This window comes from Apteryx mantelli, chromosome 2, assembly GCF_036417845.1.
Source record: "Apteryx mantelli isolate bAptMan1 chromosome 2, bAptMan1.hap1, whole genome shotgun sequence".
NCBI lineage: Eukaryota > Metazoa > Chordata > Aves > Apterygiformes > Apterygidae > Apteryx > Apteryx mantelli.
In genome coordinates this window covers 55,369,568-55,390,104 of record NC_089979.1, presented here as the reverse complement: position 1 = coordinate 55,390,104, position 20,537 = coordinate 55,369,568, and the positions used below count along the sequence as shown (strand labels likewise).

The following is a 20,537-nucleotide window of genomic DNA, read 5'->3' as shown; positions in this document are numbered from 1 at the left end:
CAAGCTATTCTTTCAACACAACATAAAGGATGAGCTGCCTGTATTTAATTAAACCTGAGTGTATTTAATTCAAAATCATATGTTTTAAATAATGCAAAGTTAATTTTAAAGATAAAATATAAGCCTTAACTCTGCTTCCATTCTATATATTAATAGTAATGTCTGGGAAGCAGAGAATACCTCTAAATAGCATTAGAAAGGTGCAGCACAGAGTCTTCAAGACCTCACTGTCTGTTTTTTATCCACATGTGAAAATGTGGTTGAGAAATGCTTAAGTCATCAGAGGATACCCGTGAGGCAATGGGGAGACACATTCTCCTGCTTTCACGAAGAGTTAGTGTTGGTTTTGGAAAGTCTTGTCCTCTACTGTTCCTCATATTCCTGTATGTCCAGAACCTGACATAGTTTTTTGGATTTTTTTTTTTTAAGAAAATTGGCTGCTGTTTTCACTCTAAGGCAGGCTTAATTTCTTGAAAAATGGAAGTGGTAAATTGCTTGGTTTGTTAATACTGGCTTCCCTGATAGGTGTAAGGCACTTCTTTTGCAAAATATCAGTAATGCTAGTTAAGATAAAAAATAGCTTCCATTATGTGCGTATTGTTTCCTCCCACATAAATGAAATTACATTGCCTCTCCTCTTGAATTTAGATTCTATGGCAAGTTTCTATTACTGAAGTGTAAAGTTGTCTATAAATCCATGCTTAAGTGTATAAATCAATGACTTTATTTTAAAAGCTATTGAAGACAACAGAAGATGTTCAGTGCTCCACAATTTGGAGTATGAAGTCACAAAACTAAGCGCTTGGCTTTCATCTTCTACTTCCTAGAAGTTTTGTTTCTTGCATTATCTCTAGATAATATTTTATAAAAAGGTGATGAAACCTTGCTAATCGCACAGCAAGACAATTTCTTTTAACACAGATTTTGCATAGGCAGATATATGTCTGTGAGCAGCAAAATTTTGGCACTTGCTGTTAAAAACTCAACCACTGGAACAATACTGACATCCTTCAGATCTTTGCCAAATTGCATACCCTGTGATACTTGAAAAGAAACCCAAGCTCACTGAAAAAAGGATCAGAAGATGTGATTAACTGATAAATTCCTAATTAATATACTTTGTAAAATAACAAAGAAACAAAAATTAGTCCCAAATTTTAATCTGCTCTCATAAATCAACTGTGGTTTAAAAATAGGAGCTGAATTATTTTATGATAGGAGTTCTCTATCTATTCAGAAATATTTAAGGTTTTAGGAGCCCAAATTAAATGCCATTCAGATTGCACTTCTCTAGGAGGGCAAAGTTATATTCTCTCCCCTTCCTAATACAAAATTTGCAAGTGATAGTTTTGGATCCTTCAAGTCCTACAAGACCTTCCCCAAACCCCAAGATCAGCTTGGAGATGATCAGGGAGATTTAAAACTTATCCTTTTCTTAACCCTTGTTCTTCACATTATAGATGCCTGTCATGAATCTACCTGTGGCCACTCCTTCCCCTGCATGAACTGCTGGAGCCCTGAGGTGCTTACAAACAGTTCAAACAAGGAAAAGCCCCATGCCTAGTCTGTATTTCAAATTTAAAAAGGCAGGTCTTAAGTTTACTGGGCAGTTTCCCTGCTGAAAACAGCATTATGGAAGAGTTGTTGCTGATTACCAATGGTGATGGTATTGTATTCTGTATTGTCTACGGGTTCCATTTTTTCCAACAGAAGTAAGAAAAAATGATGTGAATTCACTGTAACTTTGGGAGGGAATATATTTACCATAACACAGTATGCCATCCAATCTTTCCTGCTGAATAATAATCACAATTTCCAGACTATGAGCTTATTCACATAAAGCATGTTGAGTCTTGCCTTCAATGTTATTCAGTGCCAATGTTTCAGTCAGTTCTAATAGGAAAACAGCAGAAACAAATAAACAGAAAAACATCAACATGCATTTTACAGTGTAGAACCAGTGACCATAGTGCAGGTTTTATAACCTATTTCCAAACCCTGTTGTTCTTTGCAGGCATAAAAGTTGGCTTCCAGCTACCCAATGTCTTCTGCTCCCCATAACTCATGCTTTGGTAGCCATGAAGGGACAGGAGTTACGAGAATTATTTTTGAAGTCTGGTGCCTAGGCATGTTGCAAGCATGTGATATATACATGCCACAGTATAAAGAGATGTTCCCTCTTTAATTTCAAAATAAGGTGTATTGGATAACTATGCTCCTTGCCTCCTCCTCTGCTTTTTTGACTCTTTCTTCTTAGTTTCTGTCACTGAACTGTAGCACTTTCCTCCCTCCTCTCTTTCCCAAGCTCAGTTTGCTTTTCTCTTCTCTTCTCTAACCCAAGAACCATTTCTTTCTCTGTCTATTCTCTCTTCTTTTGTCTGCCTCTTCTTTTTGGCCCCCTGCCCCAACCTTTATCACCCAGGCTGGCATTAAGGGGAGTGATAGAAAGAGGTGACTGGGGGTTCACAGCCTGCTGCAAGTCTGGGCAGAAGGATACCCAAAAAACCTCCAGGCTGCCAGCGTGAGGAGCATGCAGCTCTCGGGAGGTTCAGGAGGGCAGGGGCACGTAGCAGGCTTGGGGGATAGCACAGACACTAAAACCCTCGGTGCTATGGGAGCTGTCATTCTGGGGGTGGAGTAGGAATTTATGCAGAACTTCCCATTTTCTCTCTTCCCGTTTTTCTTCTCCTCTCCTCTTTTTGCACCCAGACTGCCCTAGAGCAACTTCTCTCCCAACCCAGTCTTCCTCACTCACAGGCGCTTAAGTCTGGACAACTCCGGGGGCCAGCGAAGTCCACACTGCGAGGTGCACAAGCCCTTGAGCAACCTTGTGTCCCTGAGCTGGCCTGCACCATGCCTTTTCCGGCCAGGCTGGAGCCCTTCAATCCACTTGCTCCTTTCCCACTTACCTGTGACAGCACGGTGCCGCCTCCTGGAGCAGCTGCTTCCCCCCTTCCCTTGAGACAGCAGATTTTCTTTAATCCTCGCAGAAGCCTTTGTCATCTCAGAGCCAAATTATTGCAACATAGACTTCAAGTTACAGCTTGAAATCACTTTCAAGAGCAGAAAGGGCGAAGATTTTTGCTCCCGAAGTGGAGTGCCACGCTGGCAGCGCAGGAATGCCAGTAGGGAAGCCAGATGGGCCTGCCCCACGCCTCCACCTTTGAATTACGCTGCCTGCAACTCAAGTCGTAGAGGTGTTTTCTCTGCCGAAAGGAAGATGTAGGCAAGCTGTGCTGTGAAGAGCCTTTTGCTTTGAATTTACCCTTCTCTTTGGTCTGTCACAGATCAGATTTATTAACCTTCCGGACGCACTTTTCTGAGAGAGGGAGAAAAGCACTTGAAGGGTTTCTGGGGAACAACTGAAGGCTTATCTAAAGCAGCTTTTAGTAGAGAGTGAATGTTTATTAGAGGCAGACAGGCAGTTTACTGTATTGTTTTTTCCTCTGATTGTTAGTAATAATTTTTTCCAGAACACTTTTTCAGAACATTGGGTGGTGCTTATGAGATAATGAGACAGGATGGATTACAGGTTTGTGCAAAAAAAGCCCAGCAAAAAACCAAACAGCTAACAATCGGAAAGGCCCTTTGTTGTAACATACCCCTATTAATAAAACACTTACTTAAACATTAAAATTAATTCTGGGTGGGACAGTTGACTGGTTAGATCAGTGCACTTCCTTATGAAAGATACTCAAAATTCCCTACCCCACTTCAATCAAGTATTGCATCAAAGGTGTTCATATAATAGGAATGCGCTGAACATGAAGAAGAAGGATCCCTGAGAGTGGGATGGGTGGTAAGGTGGGATGGTGGGATGTGCAAGTTAGTAAATGTCAGGGATGGGGAAAAACACAGCCCTGCTGACAGCTACAAGTGCCCCTGCTGCCCTTGAGGGTCAGAAGGTGATGCTGGGCTCCTGAGGGGCCTGAAGGGAACCTGCCATTAGCACAATAGTTCTGTCTTAAGCTCAGCAACACAGACAAACGCTGAAAAAACATATTTAGTGTTCACGTCTAGTTTACTTAAGTGCAGGATAGCAGAGAGGTTCCACCAGACTTTGTATCTTTCTCCAGTCTGAATTCTCCCAAACCTCAGTTTTTGCCAAAGGCAATGTTTTTATCAATAGGTTGTCATCCACAGATGGCTAGATTAATGCATTCACTTTGTGCTAGATAATCCTAAATACGAGCATTTTCCATTCCCTTGCAACTGAAATGCTTAGTCCTCCAGGCAATTCTAATTTATGAAGAACTGAAAATAAGGATTTAAGATGTTCCCTGTAATCACATCTCTGAATATTTTCTAGGTTTTACAGTTAACTTTTTTCTTGTTTTACATAGCAAAAATCTTTTTTTGGGCTTTATTTTGGAGTAAATTTTAATTAGCCAAACAAACAACTGTGAGGTATTCAGAAAATAACTTTCCTAAAGATTGTGCCATCTCTGTCTTTTTTTTCAAGAAAAGTTGGAGCAGTAGCAACTTCATCATTTTATAATCTAAACTCTGCTGTGCTATTTTAATTTGCAGTGTTGCTACTTATGTTAAGCATATATATTATAGTAATGTTCAGAGTTTCAGCTTATGCGTGTGATCTATGGGGACTGTATAAACATGCACGAAAGCACAGTGCCCTAAAATGCTCTCATTCTCTCACACATTTCTCAATTCACTCACGATCTTACCTGTACCACAGCATTCCATTTTCTCATTGGATTAGTTTGTCAAAGACTAAGAAATTTCTAATCTTTCATTTATGGTACTTGATGCACTCAGTGTAAATGGACAGCGGCATTACACTTGCTTAAGAGACTGAGATTCTCATCTAAAGGTATAATCATTTAAAGCTCTTAAGAAACTTAGGTTAGGAAGGGATTATATTAATAGAGGTATGTCTTGAACCAAGGATCATTCTGACTGTTTGGTACTTGATAATAACAGCAATGAACCGTGGACAAAGGAAATGATAGAAAACACAGTAATTCTCTTATCTCAGGAGAGGTACATGCTCAAGTGAAATTTGATGAGAGTCAGTTTTCCCAGCGAATGGTTATAATAGACACTGAACAATAGGGATGTACTCCTGCAGACTAACACAATGTATACTTTCCAGTTAGAAGCTGCAAATAGATGTTTAGGTATACTACAATAATCTGGTCTAATGATACAGTCCAGAGCTGTGTCTCAATGTACATTCTCTAGTTCTTTTGGAATGCTCTGATGAGGGTAACTGCATGTAGAAAAGAACTGGGACTTACTCATTGCATGCATGCAAGAAAGTAATATTCAGCTCGTTGGAATTTGAAGAAATGGTTAAACTGATTATAAAGCTGAAAATTGGCATGATTTTACGTTGCACAGATGCTCCTCTTTCCCTTTCCTTTGTACTTGGCTCCCAACTGGTATTTGCAATCCTGCACAGAGGATTCCTTAACCTGACCTCTATGATTTTAGAACTAATGACACTTTGGCTCTTGAAATTTGTTGACTTTTCTCTCCACAGATGTTTTGCTTTCCTCCTTGCCTGTCCTGAAATTTAAGAAGTTCATGGTGTGAGCACAGGATTGATCTGTTGGAAGGGACAGATGCTGAGTGTTATTTATTTGTAGGCTTGAAGGCCTTTGATAACTTTTTATGGCAGAACTTTTTCATTTTTTATCTCCTTGACCTGTAGATTTTTTCCTGTTTGTCTATGTTTTGCATGAAAACATTGCTATGCATTCTGACGTCTAACTCATAACTCTAAGTTATGTGGTAATAAATAGCTTTATTTTATATAAAAGATAAAAACTACTACTCTTTTCCTGAATTTCTTTACCATTATCAATAAAAACAACTTGTCAACCACACTGAAGTCTGAACTCCACCAGTGGCTCCCCCCAACTTCAAGAACACACTTGCAACATAACTCTGCTTATGCAGCTCATTGATATTACTGCATTTTGAAATGTGGTTTAAAAAGCAATACATTACAGAGCAACATAATGCTTCCCTAAAATCTCAATAACCAGCCATTAGTTGCCAGCGGGGATTTGCATTTGAGACACGGTATCTTTTGACTAAAATTCCCCAACCTCAAGTAACTCATTTTGCACTGTGCATCCACACAGTTCTTGCTGTTCCAGGAAAAATTCATTCCTCGCTGCAACTTATTTGGGGTATTGATTAAGGAGTACTGTGGACATGAGCTGTGTGACTGACAAGCGTAAAAACAAGAAAGCCAAATCCGAATGAACTTTCACTGCAACTTCTCTAGCAAGAGAAGTTCTACACCCACTTTTTTGCATTTTATGCTAATTTCAAAAGGCTGCGGAGCGTCAAAACATCGCAAAGACTTTCAAAAGGACAAAAGCAGGTAACTTTAACTCTTTCAGTTTAGAAACACGGCTGAATGGCTGCCTTGCTGCGGCTTGGAAACCCTCAGCGCGGGCACGAATTTGCGAAGCTGGGGAGGGGAGGGTGACAAATTTGCACGAAAAACCCGAGCAGCTTAATGTTGAGAGCACTTGAAAATGCGAGCGGCCGAGGACAGCGGCGCGGTGAGGGGCGGGCCGGGCCGTGGGGGGGGGGCGGGGAGCATATAAGGCGGGCGCACTCGGGGGCCGGGCAGGAGCCGGCGGCGGCGGCAGCGATGGGGAGCGGCGGGCGGCTGGTGCTGGTGGCGCTGGTGGCCTCGCTGCTCTGGGCGCCGGGGCAGGGCCAGCCCCGAGGTGAGGGCGGGGGGTGCCCCGCCGCGGGGGTGCGCGGCTCGCTGTGTGCATGCATGCATGCGTGTGTGAGTGAGTGTGCACGGGTTTGTGTGTGTGCAATGCTTGCAGTGCTTGTTTGCAAACGCGCGCCGGGTGCCGGGCAGGGTTTCTCTGGGGGAGCCCCGGCGGGGTGCCCCTTCCCCCTGCGGGAGAGCCGCTGCGGGTGGCCGGGGCGCCCCGCCGGGGGCAGGCGGGCTGGGGGCCGGCGGAGCCGCCCGCGCTGCTGCTTCGCTGTGCCCTGCACCCCCCCTTCCTCCCCATCTCCGCGGCCGCCCTCCCCCTCCGAGAGCCTTTTCTCTCCCCGCCGCCTTTGTGGGAGGCGAGAAGCGCCGCGCAGCGCGGAGAAACCCGGGGGCGGCCCGGGCCCCCGCCCGCCCCGTCGCCGCGGAGCCCCCGCGCGGCCCCCGCGGGCGGCAGCAGCGGGGCCCCGGCCCCGGGGGAGAGACGGGGCGTCCCCAGGGGCAGGGTCGGGCCCGAGGGATGCCTCGTGCTGTCGCCAGTGTAAACTTACCTCTCTGTTGCAAGCGGTAAGAGTCGATCAAAAATACTTGCCCGGCGTGAAAGCGAGGTAGCGTAAGAATGCAACGGAGAAAACTTACAAAAGTTTTCTTATCTTGCTTGCACGTGTTGCTTAACACACCGCGATTGGGATGCTGGAAGGCTCTGTGGCAAGTTCTCGCTTTGTGAATAACTTCACACGCTCTTCCTCTTTGTTCAGAGTGGGACAGCTTCTGTTTTTCTCCTGAGTCTCGCCAAAGCTAGCGCGCAACAGCAGTTCACTCCTTACTACTGGGTCAACAGTAGTTGACTGTGTGGCATGTTGGGTATGAGGTAAAGCAGTGAGGGACACCAGGCATCTCACCTGTCCCTTGATTCAGCTCCTGGTGCACTCAACAGCAAAATTTCTACTGATCACTGCTCCCTGCACACTAATTCCCAACCATGTTAGGTCTCTATTAAAAACCAAGAAGGGTGGAAAATGGTTGGAAGGCATATGTTGTGCAGATGCATGACTTGATTTTTCTTTAAGGTGAAGTGTGGTGTTTAAGGTGGATATAGTATGTGAGATTGGCATCTGGAGGCTTGCCCACCGCAGTAAAAGCAAATGGGTTTGTTAACATTATTACACAAGCAAAAGTTCATTCTTCAGGTAAAGCACACAAAATCAAACCCATGTAAATTGCTGAGCCCATATATTTCAGTGTGTAAATAAATACACGTGGCTTCAGTTATGAAAAGTTTACTTTTAGAACCAAATGAAAAGATGGACAATATCATGCAAAATTTACATTTCATTATTACGTTTTTCATAAAGAACATCAAATAATCTTACTTCATTATTAACTGCTATTTAAATAGGTATGTTGGCACAGAGCTTTTAAAAAAAGAATTTTGCTAAAGCTAGAAAAATAGAGCTCACAGAGCCCTTACCTTTTGTCATAGAAACTTGCAATAATCAACCTGCAGTAATCTATTGCAGCTTTTGCAAAGCATTTAATCCTGATATGCTAGGTTTTAAACAACTGTTTGCATCTGGAAGCATCTTGATAAAATGCATATTTTTACATCAGTGACTGCAGATACTACTACACTTTATTGTACCTAACCTACCTCTCCTGCAACTATTTGAATGTGTTACTTTGAATGTGTATATTTTTCTAGTTAAAAGTTCAGGTCAGGAGATTATTCTTTCTATTAGATTCTATTAGATTAAGTTGTTGGACTTTTTTTTTGCTCTCAGCTTGAGGACACGGATCACCTGAGGAAGCAGTGAATATCCAACCCCCCTGGTGGATAACTGCCTTACAAAAAACAGAATTCAAGATAACTGATCCTAAAACAATGTGAAGAATGTGATGCAGATTGGAATGGCCATGTTGTTTTTGCAGAGAGTAAACAACTCAAGCTCAAACTTTAAACATCACGATGATATGAAATGAGGTTTGTGGTAAGGATGGAAAGATTGCTCAGACTGTTGCACGGGCATTGCAGAAGTTTGGATGAAAGGTATCTTGGCATGCCCATGGAAAGTGCCTTTGTAGAATTATTTCAGCATTTCCTGTTTTTCAGTTCATGCCTGCTTTTGTTCTGTCAGCAAGTCAGGAAACTGGAGAATAAGGGTCTGTTGGAAAGTGCTGAAGTCCAGTCTGAGAAAGAGCAACAGAGAGTAGTAGAGTCACTGCACTGAACAACTTGGAAGGTTAATGATTGGGTCCTTTCAGCCTAGAGATTAATATCTACATAGCTATAAAATGTAGTTGGTATTTTTATTGCAGGTTTTTTGTTAAAATATCCTCTTCATGTTGAAAAGTTGTGTTTCAAACTGTAGTTGTGGACGTAATCTTTGCTCAGCTGCCTCTCGCATCAGCTTATTTTTTTTAAGCTAGTGTGCTGTAGTAGCCTGCTCTGTTGTTCCTATCGGGCTTTGGAATCAATGGTCTTTAAGTGTTGATGCTCAAAAGATTTGAATGACCCCAGAAAGGTGCTGAGGGTGCTCCATCTGGGCAGAACTGAACATAGACATTTCTCATACTTACCATCACTTGGGTTTCAAACCTACCTTGCTTCAAGAATCTGGTTCAGTAAGATGCTTAGGTTATGACTAATACACAAATCATAACATTATGTTCAGCAATCACTTTTTTCTGAAAGTTAAGTGGTAAAGCTTGCAGGTACATCTGGTTGTTAGAGCACTTGCTCAGGAAATGGGAGATTTGGGTCAAATCTTTGCTTGAGATGGCTTCAACTCACACCTTTAGTTTCTGAATAGTGTTTTATTACCAGGTTGTTTCAGCAGGTAATGCAGGGGTGGGGGAGGAACACAGGAAATCTCTGCAAACCTTTGTTTGAAACAGGGCTACTGTGCAGCAAGTTTAAAGGGTGCAGAAAGAGAATGGTCAAGGGAAAAAGCTGATGCTGTAGTTTGATAGCTTGGGCAGTCAAAGATGGAAGGAAAGTCAAACTGCAGGCTTTCTGCTTCTGTTGCAAGCAGCAATTGGACATCTTAATCCAGGAGCGAAAGACAGTTTTTCTTGTACTCATCCCTTGTTTTTCACTGGGTCACTCAAGCCTGGCACCACTTGGTGGAGTGGTTGTGCATCCCATTCAGTGCAGATGGGCATTTTGGTGGTGAATTCTGCTTCAGAGTTGGTGTGCTTTATTTGTAGGTGCAGGAACACTTGGCAGCATGATATCCGAGTCCTTTTTTTTAGGTCTGGCTGTTAGTCAACAAGCCCAGATAGGTGAACCTTATGTTTCTAGTACCTGACTACAGCCTTATTCATTCAAAGATGTCTTGTGGGTTGATACTGTGTTTTAAACTGAGAGCCAAACTTCCAGAATTTAATTGAATGACCGTAAAACTTTAAGATGAAGTCTGCATGTGCTTTCAGGATAAGCCAGATGTTGCATCTGCAAACACTGTCTGTATGATGTATTTTTTCATTTCATAGGAACTTCAGAAGTGCTGTACTGTGGTGTATTTTGTGTATTAATGGCTTGAATAGTACTTGTTTCCGTCAATCCTAAATGCCAGATATTTCAAGGGAAGGGGTAGGAAACCTGCAGCAAAGAGTTGTGTGATATTCTATTTGCAGGAGTAGTTTCTGCCTGAATCTCACCTGTCAGTAGTTGACACATCTTCTGAAATTGGAGGGTTTCTATCCCATGCAATGTTTTTGTTCATTTTTAAATATTTCCTTTTAACAACTCTGTTATGCTTATGTTGGTATAAATATTCTCTCCTGACAAGAAAACACTAAAATAAACCTAAAGTCCCTCAAGACTTGCAGGAAACTTAGAGGCAGTGCTCTCTGCAACTTGCGGTGTGACACAGGAGATTGATGATCTGAAAAGATGGTAGGAGTCCGAGACAGAATCACTTAATGCGTGTGCTGTGGTTTGCTGAAAAACTTCTTTTTTTGGCAAAACTGGGCAGAATGGTATATGTGGCTCAAGTCCCCACTTTCTCCCTGGGTCAGGAGCCTCACTTAGAGTGAACCTGCACACCCCTCACACGTCTTCATGTGGGTAGCTGGCTGGGCCACAAGATGCGTATTAACTGTCCATACTGTGTTTAACTTCTGATCATTTCTTATCTCCACACACATGAAAGAGCATGGAGGAACAAGGTGGGAGAACCCTAAGTCAGAGAAAGGAGCCCTGGCCCCTCCCAGGGTTGTTATGGGATGTTCAGGGAAGGAAGAATCTGGTTTGGGAGGAACAAGTATGTGAAAATAGTGGGATAAGGGGATAAAAGGGGCTGGTCAGGTGAGAACAGATTGCTGGTCAGTACACCTGTCTGGCCATGCCCTGCACCTCATCACCAGTCTGTCCTGGCCATTTACTGGGTAGAATGAGCACTGAAGGCCAGCGACTGGAGCGTCTGCATTGTGTTAAATAGGAATTGGGCTCCATCGTATTGGAAGGAATCTGAAATGTAGAAAGAATAATGTGAAAGGTAATGAATCTCAGCTATGTACAAATTTTGATCATTGAAGTCTGAGTTGAGGATGGGAGAGAGGAAGAGCCAAAAGAAATTTCAGTTATTCTGGTGGTCTGCATAGAATATCTTATGCCACTTGTGGAGAAAACATTAAGTGCTTAGCCATGATTAGAGTCCTAAATTTCAAATTTTTTTCACTTATTTTAATAGAAAGTCGGTACTGAAGAGCCACAATTTGTTCTTTCCTCAGAGTACAAAGGTATGTGAAGGAGAAAAAGCCCATGAAAGCATTCTAAGTAGACTGAAGATTAAGATAAAAAAGAGTGTCATAAATATTTTCCCCATCCCTGGAGGGCTTAGAAAATGCATCTCTGGAAAGTCAGGATTATCAGTGTATGTTGATCAGTTGTTGGTATTTACGGCACTCTCGCACAGGATCTTCAGATGGGGTGTGCCTCCCCCTCCTAAGCCTTTTTTTTGCAAGGGGCTGAACAGCTGCTCTCCCCTAGGCATGCCTGACTGAGGTGTCCCTTCCTGACAAAGCAGAGGAATTGTACAGTGCAGAGGTTTTGCAAGATGGATTGGTTAGGTCATTTTGCAGGGACTGTAATTTGTTAGTTGATGTAAACCTGTAGCACGTATCAATCAAATTTCTCATTTATGTGTTTTGGGGTACCTGAGTGATATCTGTGGCAACTGTCTAGCTTATCCTAGTGTCCAAGGCACTGTATAATGGGTACTGCCCTCTGGCTTTGAGGTTTGAGTGAGTGCTTCGGCTGGTGGAGTTGTGAGTCAAAGCAAAAAAAGGACAGATGCATCTGTCTTAGTTTAAAATTGGTTTCTTGCATTGTTTTTAATTAAGGACTGCATTTTAATGCTTTTGCAATAATTCTGTACTTTCAGAGATGAAAAATGCTTTTGCCCTGAAATAGAAGTCATTATTTTGTACACATTATTTTTGGATGTTAAAACTTCTAGTTTTCTCATAACAATGTAGATACATATAAGACTTAATTTTGTTAGTTACAGTAGATGAAAACAACACTGTAAAAATTAAAGTCATAGAAGTGTAAAGCAGTATAAAAATACTATCACAATCTAAGTCTCTGATATCCTTAAATATTGAGAATAGGTAGAGGCAGGTAACTTAAACCTCTCCTCTCAATGTGAATTGGCGGTTCTTCTTCCCAAGAAGTTTTACTTTGTGCTCCTGGCAGAACAAAAGAGGAGACACAGATTTTTACCAAACAAGCTGTGTTGTTTTTTTTTAACTATCTCTGTAAAATCCCTTTTGTTTTAAATTGCATGAGTTAATCGGACTATTCCAAAAGGGCTGCTGCACCTGACCTGGCCCTTCCACAGGTGGCCCAACCTTGCAAGCCACGTAAAGCACTCACTAAGGTGGGTTAATGGACAGAGTTGTTTTGTCTTGTCTTTTCTGTGCTTTTCCTACCAGTCAACACCATGCGGATCCTGCTCCCTCTTTGTGTAGACAGAGTAGATTTGAGCCTTTAGCAATTCCATCTGTTTTATTAGTTGTAACTTGTTAGCTTCTAGTGACTTTTGTTTGTAAAGAATTATTTAATACAGTGAAGCCTCTATCAGAGATATTCCCTAACCAATTCTTTTAAATTAAAGTTTCAGATTTTAAAGCTGTTTTGCAGGCATAATGTAATTCCTTTTGAGCTCATTTATTGTTCTGTGAGATCCAGTCCTCCTCTTGGTTCCCGCATGAGAATGAAGGTTAAAAAGCTGTTTAAGAAAGAGTCTTCCTGAAATACAAACTTTGTTTTCACCTCAGCTCTGTCTGCATTTTTACTGCTGTTTTGCTCCAAAATGACCTTGAAGATAGACCCATGTCCACTGCCCCCTCTATTATATTTGTATAAGCTTTTATTTGCTAAAAGGCAGCAGGAATTGTACTGGTCTGGTGGAAAGGAGTCAGTAGGAAAGGTCTCTATAGTCAATATGCTGAATCTTTCATTCTAAGTTGAATGAAATCATGCTCAATTAAAAAAATGCTTTGAATTGTCTTGGGCTTTAAAGTTTCTAAGTGACTAGCAGCATAAGCACCTTCACCAAGTGTTAGGTTAATATTTAGATGCTTTAGTCTTGATTCTTTTTTGTGGTAAGCCTCTTGATAACCTGGTGCGCTGCATTCGACTTACCCACTGTAACAAAGAGACAAATCAGTCTGCACGCACTGAATTTAGGCATTAGCCATATACTTGCTCTTTGTAGCAGGCTGGGAAAGCAGTGGTTTTTGGAATGATCTGGGAGATATCCTGTATAAATTAGATCCACATTTAAAAATGTGTTGTTGGAGACTTGCAGTTCTTCAAACAAAAGAAACTCTTGGATGGGAGTGGGATCGCTAGAGAGTAAGTTTTCGGCATAAGACTGAAGACGACTTCTTTTTCAGAAGACTTACTAATAATCTAAATTGTTATTCAGAAAACTTCTTCCCTGGCAAGAGATGGTGAATAGCTAAAGAGGTGATACTTTAAACATCGAAAAATGTAAAGTATTGTAAATCCATGTTCTCATACATATTTATATGTAAACAGGTGTATACACACACAGTTTTATATATATGCATAAAATTTCCAGTTCCTGTTTTGCTATCCAGGAGGTGCAACTCAGTGTCTAATACTGGAGTTTTTTCTGTAACAAAGGCATTTAACAATAAGCTTATTTTGGAGTGAGTTCCAAAATAAGTTTTCCTTTACTGTGTCTCTGTTGTGATGTGTGATTACTTTGCATGCTTCCAGACTGGTACCACATTAAAAGAAAAAAAAAAAAAAAAAACCTGCCCCCCCCCCATTAAATGTTGGATGAAGAGTAATCTAGTATACTTGAGTATGCTTGGGAATACTGGACCACTAATGCAGTAATGTGTGGCTTTTAAGAAAAAAATTAAAGAATAGATGAAGGGTACTGTAAGTTGCACTCCTATAAAAGTTTAACCCTATAAAAGGAAGTGGTCAAATAACCTACTGCTTCAAATACCTTATGCAAAACAGAGGCAGGATAAGTGACCACAGTGGGGAGCAATTTAGGAAAGGGGATCATGTTTTGGAGGGCCAGAAAAGGAGGGGTGTTACAAAGAGCTTTAAAATGTTCTCCTAATATTGTACATGTAAGTTTGATAAGCTGCAAAGTTTTTCCTATAGAAAACATTTTTTCCCAATGGTTATTTTTCTTACCTACAACCAGCATACTATACACAGTGCAGAGCCTGTATAGAATAATTCAAACAACTTCTATAGTCATGGTTTGATTATTGGATGTTTTTTCTCATGGACCTAATTAATGCTTTAACAGCAAAATCCTAGCTGTTTGGAAATCAGCAGCATAAGTTGTACTGACTTTATCAGATCTTGGATTTCAACTACTGAGTATAAATGCAAACAGGAGTACTGCAGATCTTGATGCTCAGTTAGTTCATATTGATAGTTTATTCAGTTTTCTGAAAGCATTCGCTGACAGCTTTGCCTTCTGTCACCAAACATAACTCAGCTGATCAAAGAAGCAGCGTGGAAAGAAGTGTTTGCATGGGAGGGAGCGGGGAAGAAAATAGCAGCTGTTGGCACTTCTCCACGTTTTGACTGTGGAGGAGTGCTGCTCTTTCAGGAAGGACTGGAGCAGGGGTCTGAGTTTTCTTCCATTTCACTTGCACGGTGTCAGCCAGGACTAACTTCAAGGCCACAGCTGGGGCGAGCTGGGTACCCGGGAGCTCAGCGTGCAGCCCTGAACATGGGTGAACCGGTGCACCCGCAGGAGAGCTGCTTTTGTGTCTCACCACAACCAGCCCTCCTGACTTTGGGTAGCAAGCACAGTCTTTGCCAACTTCTCTGAAGCTATTTCTGATTCATCCTGAAGGGAGTACCTAGAGAAAAAGTATTTGAGTGATTTAAGGAGAGTCCAGCACCGGTCCTAGGGCTGTGCTTGAAAAACCAGTTAATCAAATTGCGTCTACCCTGTTTCTGGCAGTTGCTTTACTGATGTGAGAAAACCAGTTGTTGGGAGCACTTTTCTACTAGTAAAACTGTGGAAAAGAATCCACTAGATCTTTGTCTAGTTTTCCTTTATAAACCTTTCTTGTTCAAATATATGAATAGCTAGTACGTGTCTTATCCTCCATGCGACAGCCATTCATGTAATATTTGCTTTTGTAGTGCTCCTTTTTGTTCGTATGGCCCACTGGTGTAAGAGGAGAACGCAGTAAAGGATTGTGACTGTGTGCTAATGTCTCTGATGATTAGGTTGTTTCCACTTTATTGGCTGAGAAAGGCTAGATAACAGGAGCCTGAAGAGAAGGCTCTTTGAATTGTCAGGATCTGTGGAAACCCTGGTTTAAATTAGGGTTGTGAAATATATGCTGTTGAAATCTCAAAGATTCCATTCATTCGCTTCAGCCTATAGAGTCTCTAAAATGTATACTAATTTTTTTTTACCAGAAAATATCCTTTGTAACATGCCAAAGAGTTAAAAATTTTGCTGGTAGTTGGAGAGATCAAGTTAACTCCACTGGCTTCAGGAGAGTTGCATGTGAATTTAAATTATCCCATAAATGCAAGTTAGACTAATTGTCCTTAGATAAATATCTTATTTACAGTGTAAAAACATTTATTCAAATAGAAAGCGAGTCTGTCTGTCATGAATCTGGAGCTATATGGTTTGTGAACCATATTGGTATTCTTAAAAGCTTATTTTGAATGTTAACAATAAGTAGCCTTTTCACTAGGTCGATCAGCATTTTAGAAACCATATATATATATTTTTTTGCTAATGCAAAAATGTGAGCATGTTACTGAAGTGGACATTTAGAAGTAAACACGAGTTTAAGTCAAGACTTACAAGATTCAAATCCTTTCAAGCCTGATCACCATTTATCTTCTTTATCGGAATTCCTTGAAGCAGATTTACAGTGTGTCTGCCAACATCCTCCAGAACAAGTCTATCATTGCTAAAGGCGTGCAGCAAGTACAAACACTAGGGTCAGATGAATTACCGCTCTGCTTCAGAGTGGTCTCATAAGGGACAGCTTAGTTTCCAGCATATTTCATGATATTCTAGTGAGAAGATTTCTACTGGGAGAAATGACTTTGCAAAGTATAGTGTAGATTTTCTGTGAGGTGGAAAAGGCTGTTCTCTGCAAGCAATCAGAAGGAGAAATATGTGAATGGGCAGGGAACTTCAAACTGAATTGTGTGATGACTAAAGGAGGATAGACCTTTCCACGGTGACGGGCAATAGTGTATGACACAAGCAGTAATATGGCAGCATGTACGACACAAAAGCAGTAATATGGCAGCATGTACAGATCATGACTACTGGTGGATAAATATATTCAGTATGTATCTTGGTGTGGAGCAAAAGTTCCCACACTGCTGCTTGCCTCCAGTGGCATGCAAGGTTGCTCAAAATTTTTTATTGCAGGTACTTGGAGTAAGGAGGTGCTCATGCTGTACTGCCACAGCTAACAGTGGTAACTGCAAAATCAATGTTTGACTGTCTTTCCTAGGCTGAAAATCCTGTTATAGTGATAGGCAAAGAGGGTAAGAAGGCTTCTCTCTGGTGTAGTGACAGGAAAAAAAGTCAGGATATTTACCCAAAAGAAGAAAAACCTATCCATGTACCCACACTATGAACTACAGTACAATACAATCTCTCTCTGTAAAACCTGAGCAGCCCTCCTGATCTTTTCTGTTCTTGAGGACAATATCAAAAATATCCGATGCCCCTTCTGCAGCTCTACTGTTGTGTAAGCATTTCATTTGCCACATTAAGTCAGCAGAACAGTTCGGGATGATTCAAGGTAGGGTCCAAAATGCACTCTGCAGTTTTTATTAGTGTCAGACTAGCTTTGCTGAACTTTAACTTAAAGGACTTAAGCTGCCACTCCAGGTCTTCAAACTGTTAGAATTTTCTTAAATTACCCTTTGGGCTGAAATACATCATTCTTCTTAGGCCAAAGGCAAAATACTTTCAGGACACTTGATTAAAATTCCATGTGGCTGGCTGAATTACTGAGCATTGATGGTAACAAGGAGGAGAACTCTCTTTACTTTGAAATATTAGTTGCTTTTTTCTCTCTTTAATTTTGTGCCCTGAAAATTACTTTTTCAGGAATTTATTCTATGTGAAGACAAATGCCTTTGATTTTTCATGAAGACATTTACTGTAACATAATAAAGTACAGGTTTGAAACCGGTGAGAGACTGAAACATAAAATGTGCAACAAGTGACTTGCATCTCTATACTTAAAACATTAATAGCAAGATGCTCCCTGTATATTTGTTAACCTGCATGTCTGGTGGTCAGCAGACTTAGATAAACAGTATAAAAATTTGCAATTTTCCTTAGTTGCCTAGAGTAAAATGCCTAGAAAAAAGTAGCAGGATATGTTTTAGTTTCTACCAAGAGCAGAATGCCACCTCTACAACACACTGAACAATTGGTTATAACTGGAAGAAAAACCCAGCAGAGGGTTACCCAATTAACCATTTTAATCTGAGCTGTGAAATCTTGACAATAGAGGTAAGGAAATGATCAAGTTATGCATGTCTTAAGTGTTACACAGTTGCAAATCCTCTCAGCTCCATTGAAGCTGGAGGAAATGCCCTCCCTTCCACCCCGGAAGATCTGGCAGCGATACAGAGCTGTGTGTGCCCTGATAATGGCTTCGTGCCTGCTGGAACAAAAACTTGTCTTGTATGTCTGAAAAAACAAACGGATTTCTAAACTGGGAGAACTTGTAGTTCTGATGTGCCAAGTGAACTCTTAAACCTAAAGCAGTTTTTCTTAATGCAAAACTTCTACTTTAAATAGCAAACCTAATTTCTTCTAAGGCAGCTGCACTTTGAAATATTAAGATAGTATACTTATATTAGGAAAATGAAAAATCACAGAATCACAGAATCACTGAGGTTGGAAGGGACCTCTGGAGATCATCTAGTCCAACCCCCCTGCTCAAGCAGGGTCACCTAGAGCACATTGCACAGGATTGCATCCAGGCGCATTTTGAATATCTCCAGAGAAGGAGACTCCACAACCTCTCGGGGCAACCTGTTCCAGTGCTCTGTCACCCTCACAGTGAAAAAGTTTTTCCTCATGTTAAGATGGAAAAATACCTTGTATGAACCTCATTTTTATGTATACTGGTGAATATGCATTTGTATGAAATCAGTAAAAAATACATTTCAGAGTTCCTTTGCAGTGGTACTGCGTGCTGTAAGATTTAGTTTGTGATCACAGCTACCTCAAGGAGTCTCTCCGTTTACGTGGGGAAAGGAGTGGTAACTTTTTTGCTGTTATGATTATAGGGTCACAGTACAGAAATGACCAGGACCGCTAAACCTTTAAAATTAATTTCAAGCTCAGGTCTCTTAGACTTTGTGAGGAATAAATCTAAATTTAGAATTACAAGAGAGCTAATAGATATTTGAATCATAACTTCCTGTTCATTATAGTAAATGATTCAGTGTGAAGCCTAATGGTGCACATTTATGAACACAAACATAATTGAGATTAAACCCAGATGGGATGTTCATTTACAATGAAGACTGCTCAGGTTGAAAGTTGATGTTGAAAGAAGTGCAAGGTGAATCTTTATCTATTGAGGTAGTCATAGGGACTAAGGTTCCTAATCTTTGACAGGCCAGTCACACTGCCTGTAATATTGTCATATTGATCTAAGCTAACATTCTGACTTAAGCTGAATATGAGGGAAAAAATGACAAGACACTAAATATTTAATAGCTGTGGGTTATATTTACTTCAGGTTTGAGTGGAAATTGTTCCCAAGATTAAGGTGCCTTCAGGAAAAAGCTAGTATAATGCTCAAACAAAACCCAAACCCAACAACCAAAAAGATATAGGCTCCTCAATGTGTCAAAAAAGCTATTGGTGAACAAGAAAGAACTAATTTCATGGTCTAGCAGGTTTGTTGTTCCTTGGCAGGTTGCCCATCTGTCAACCTTTGGCTCTTCTAGTTTGTAAATGCTGTGACAGGGTTTCTGGGCAGATTCTTCAACAGGCCAACATGATACAAAAGTCAATACTTACAAGACATGACTTGAAGAAAGGAAGATTCATTATACTTTGAAAACTCATGACATAAAGTGTACTCAGAAATTACTCAACTTTTTATCCAGTTATGCTGTTTTTTTTTTTAATATGGAAGTTAGCCATCTCTTTTCCTTCTTCAGACTTCCTCTTAGTTTGTTCCTGAATTATTGTACATCCCCAAAAGATATGGGTGGCATTTCAGAGTTCCTCTTAGCTGAGCTAGTAATGCTACTCACAGACCACTTTTTCCAGCTTTTCTTATACCTGCTAATTACATTACAGAATGTCTCCTGTTATACTTTCACACATCGTAGAACTTGTCTGTATCTGGAAACAGTCTGAAATAACTGGAGAAGACTGTTTGCAATTTGGACACTACAGCGGTACACTAGGTAGTGGTATGTCCACACCCCACCTCATTGGACAGCCACTCACCTAGCCTGTGATGTACTGTTTATTTGTCTGCAAAAGTTTAGCAAGAAGAGCAGAGAAGCTTGGTACTTGCATAGAGGAACAGAGGAAAGAATCTGCACATGTTGGTAGTACCTCAGTTCCTCCTGTGCTGCAAGGTTGAGGCAGCAGCACCAGCAAGGGAGAGATGGAAGTGCCTGATGGTGAAATATCAAACTTCCCACTGCCTCCAGTGCCTTGGGTGAGCCTGTGAATTACCTGCAGGTTGAGCAATATCAGTTTTCTGGGTTGTGTACAGCACCTATCAGCTTTACAGCTGGTCTTGGCCAGAAGACCAGTTTGGCAGGCTGTTGGTTTTCTTAAAGCTGAACTTGGTTCCCTTGGAATATAGCACACTTCTACAGTTTATTTTATAAACATGATTTATTTTCCTAACATTAACCTAAAATTGGACATATGTAGATACAGTAGATTTGCATATATGAAGTTACTGTTTTCAGGAGCGTTAATAGTATTTATCTTTTGACTGTTGGCTTATCCTTACCCATCCTTCAGTCCCACTTTTCTATACTCAATGATTCTTTTGTAAAGTGAAATTATACCTTCAATTATCTCTCCTTGAACAAGTCCACAAATGCATCTTTTTTATTTGAAGGAAAGCAGGTAGTTAATGCTAATATTGAAGTTACTGAGAAATTTCTGTGATAAGTTTTAATTCTTTTATCCCCAAGAACTCAAACTTCAATTTTTTGACTCAGATCTTTGAAATTTATTATGGATCAAACCATGAAGCTAGAAATAACATACAGGGTTGTAATGTAAGTTATTAAACTTATTGTGTATTTTTTATTCCCTCAAAA

The 20,537-nt window shown here is 40.8% G+C and overlaps 1 protein-coding gene across 1 annotated transcript in view; it reads left to right on the top strand.

The window, feature by feature from the left end:
* Positions 1-6,631: 6,631 nt before the first annotated feature.
* The window catches only part of LAMA1 (laminin subunit alpha 1), a 111,473-nt gene continuing 97,567 nt past the window's right edge, over positions 6,632-20,537 (top strand). The window contains exon 1 of the mRNA XM_067290030.1: positions 6,632-6,710. Coding sequence (XP_067146131.1) covers positions 6,632-6,710 — 79 coding nt within the window. The remainder of the gene's footprint in view (positions 6,711-20,537) is intronic.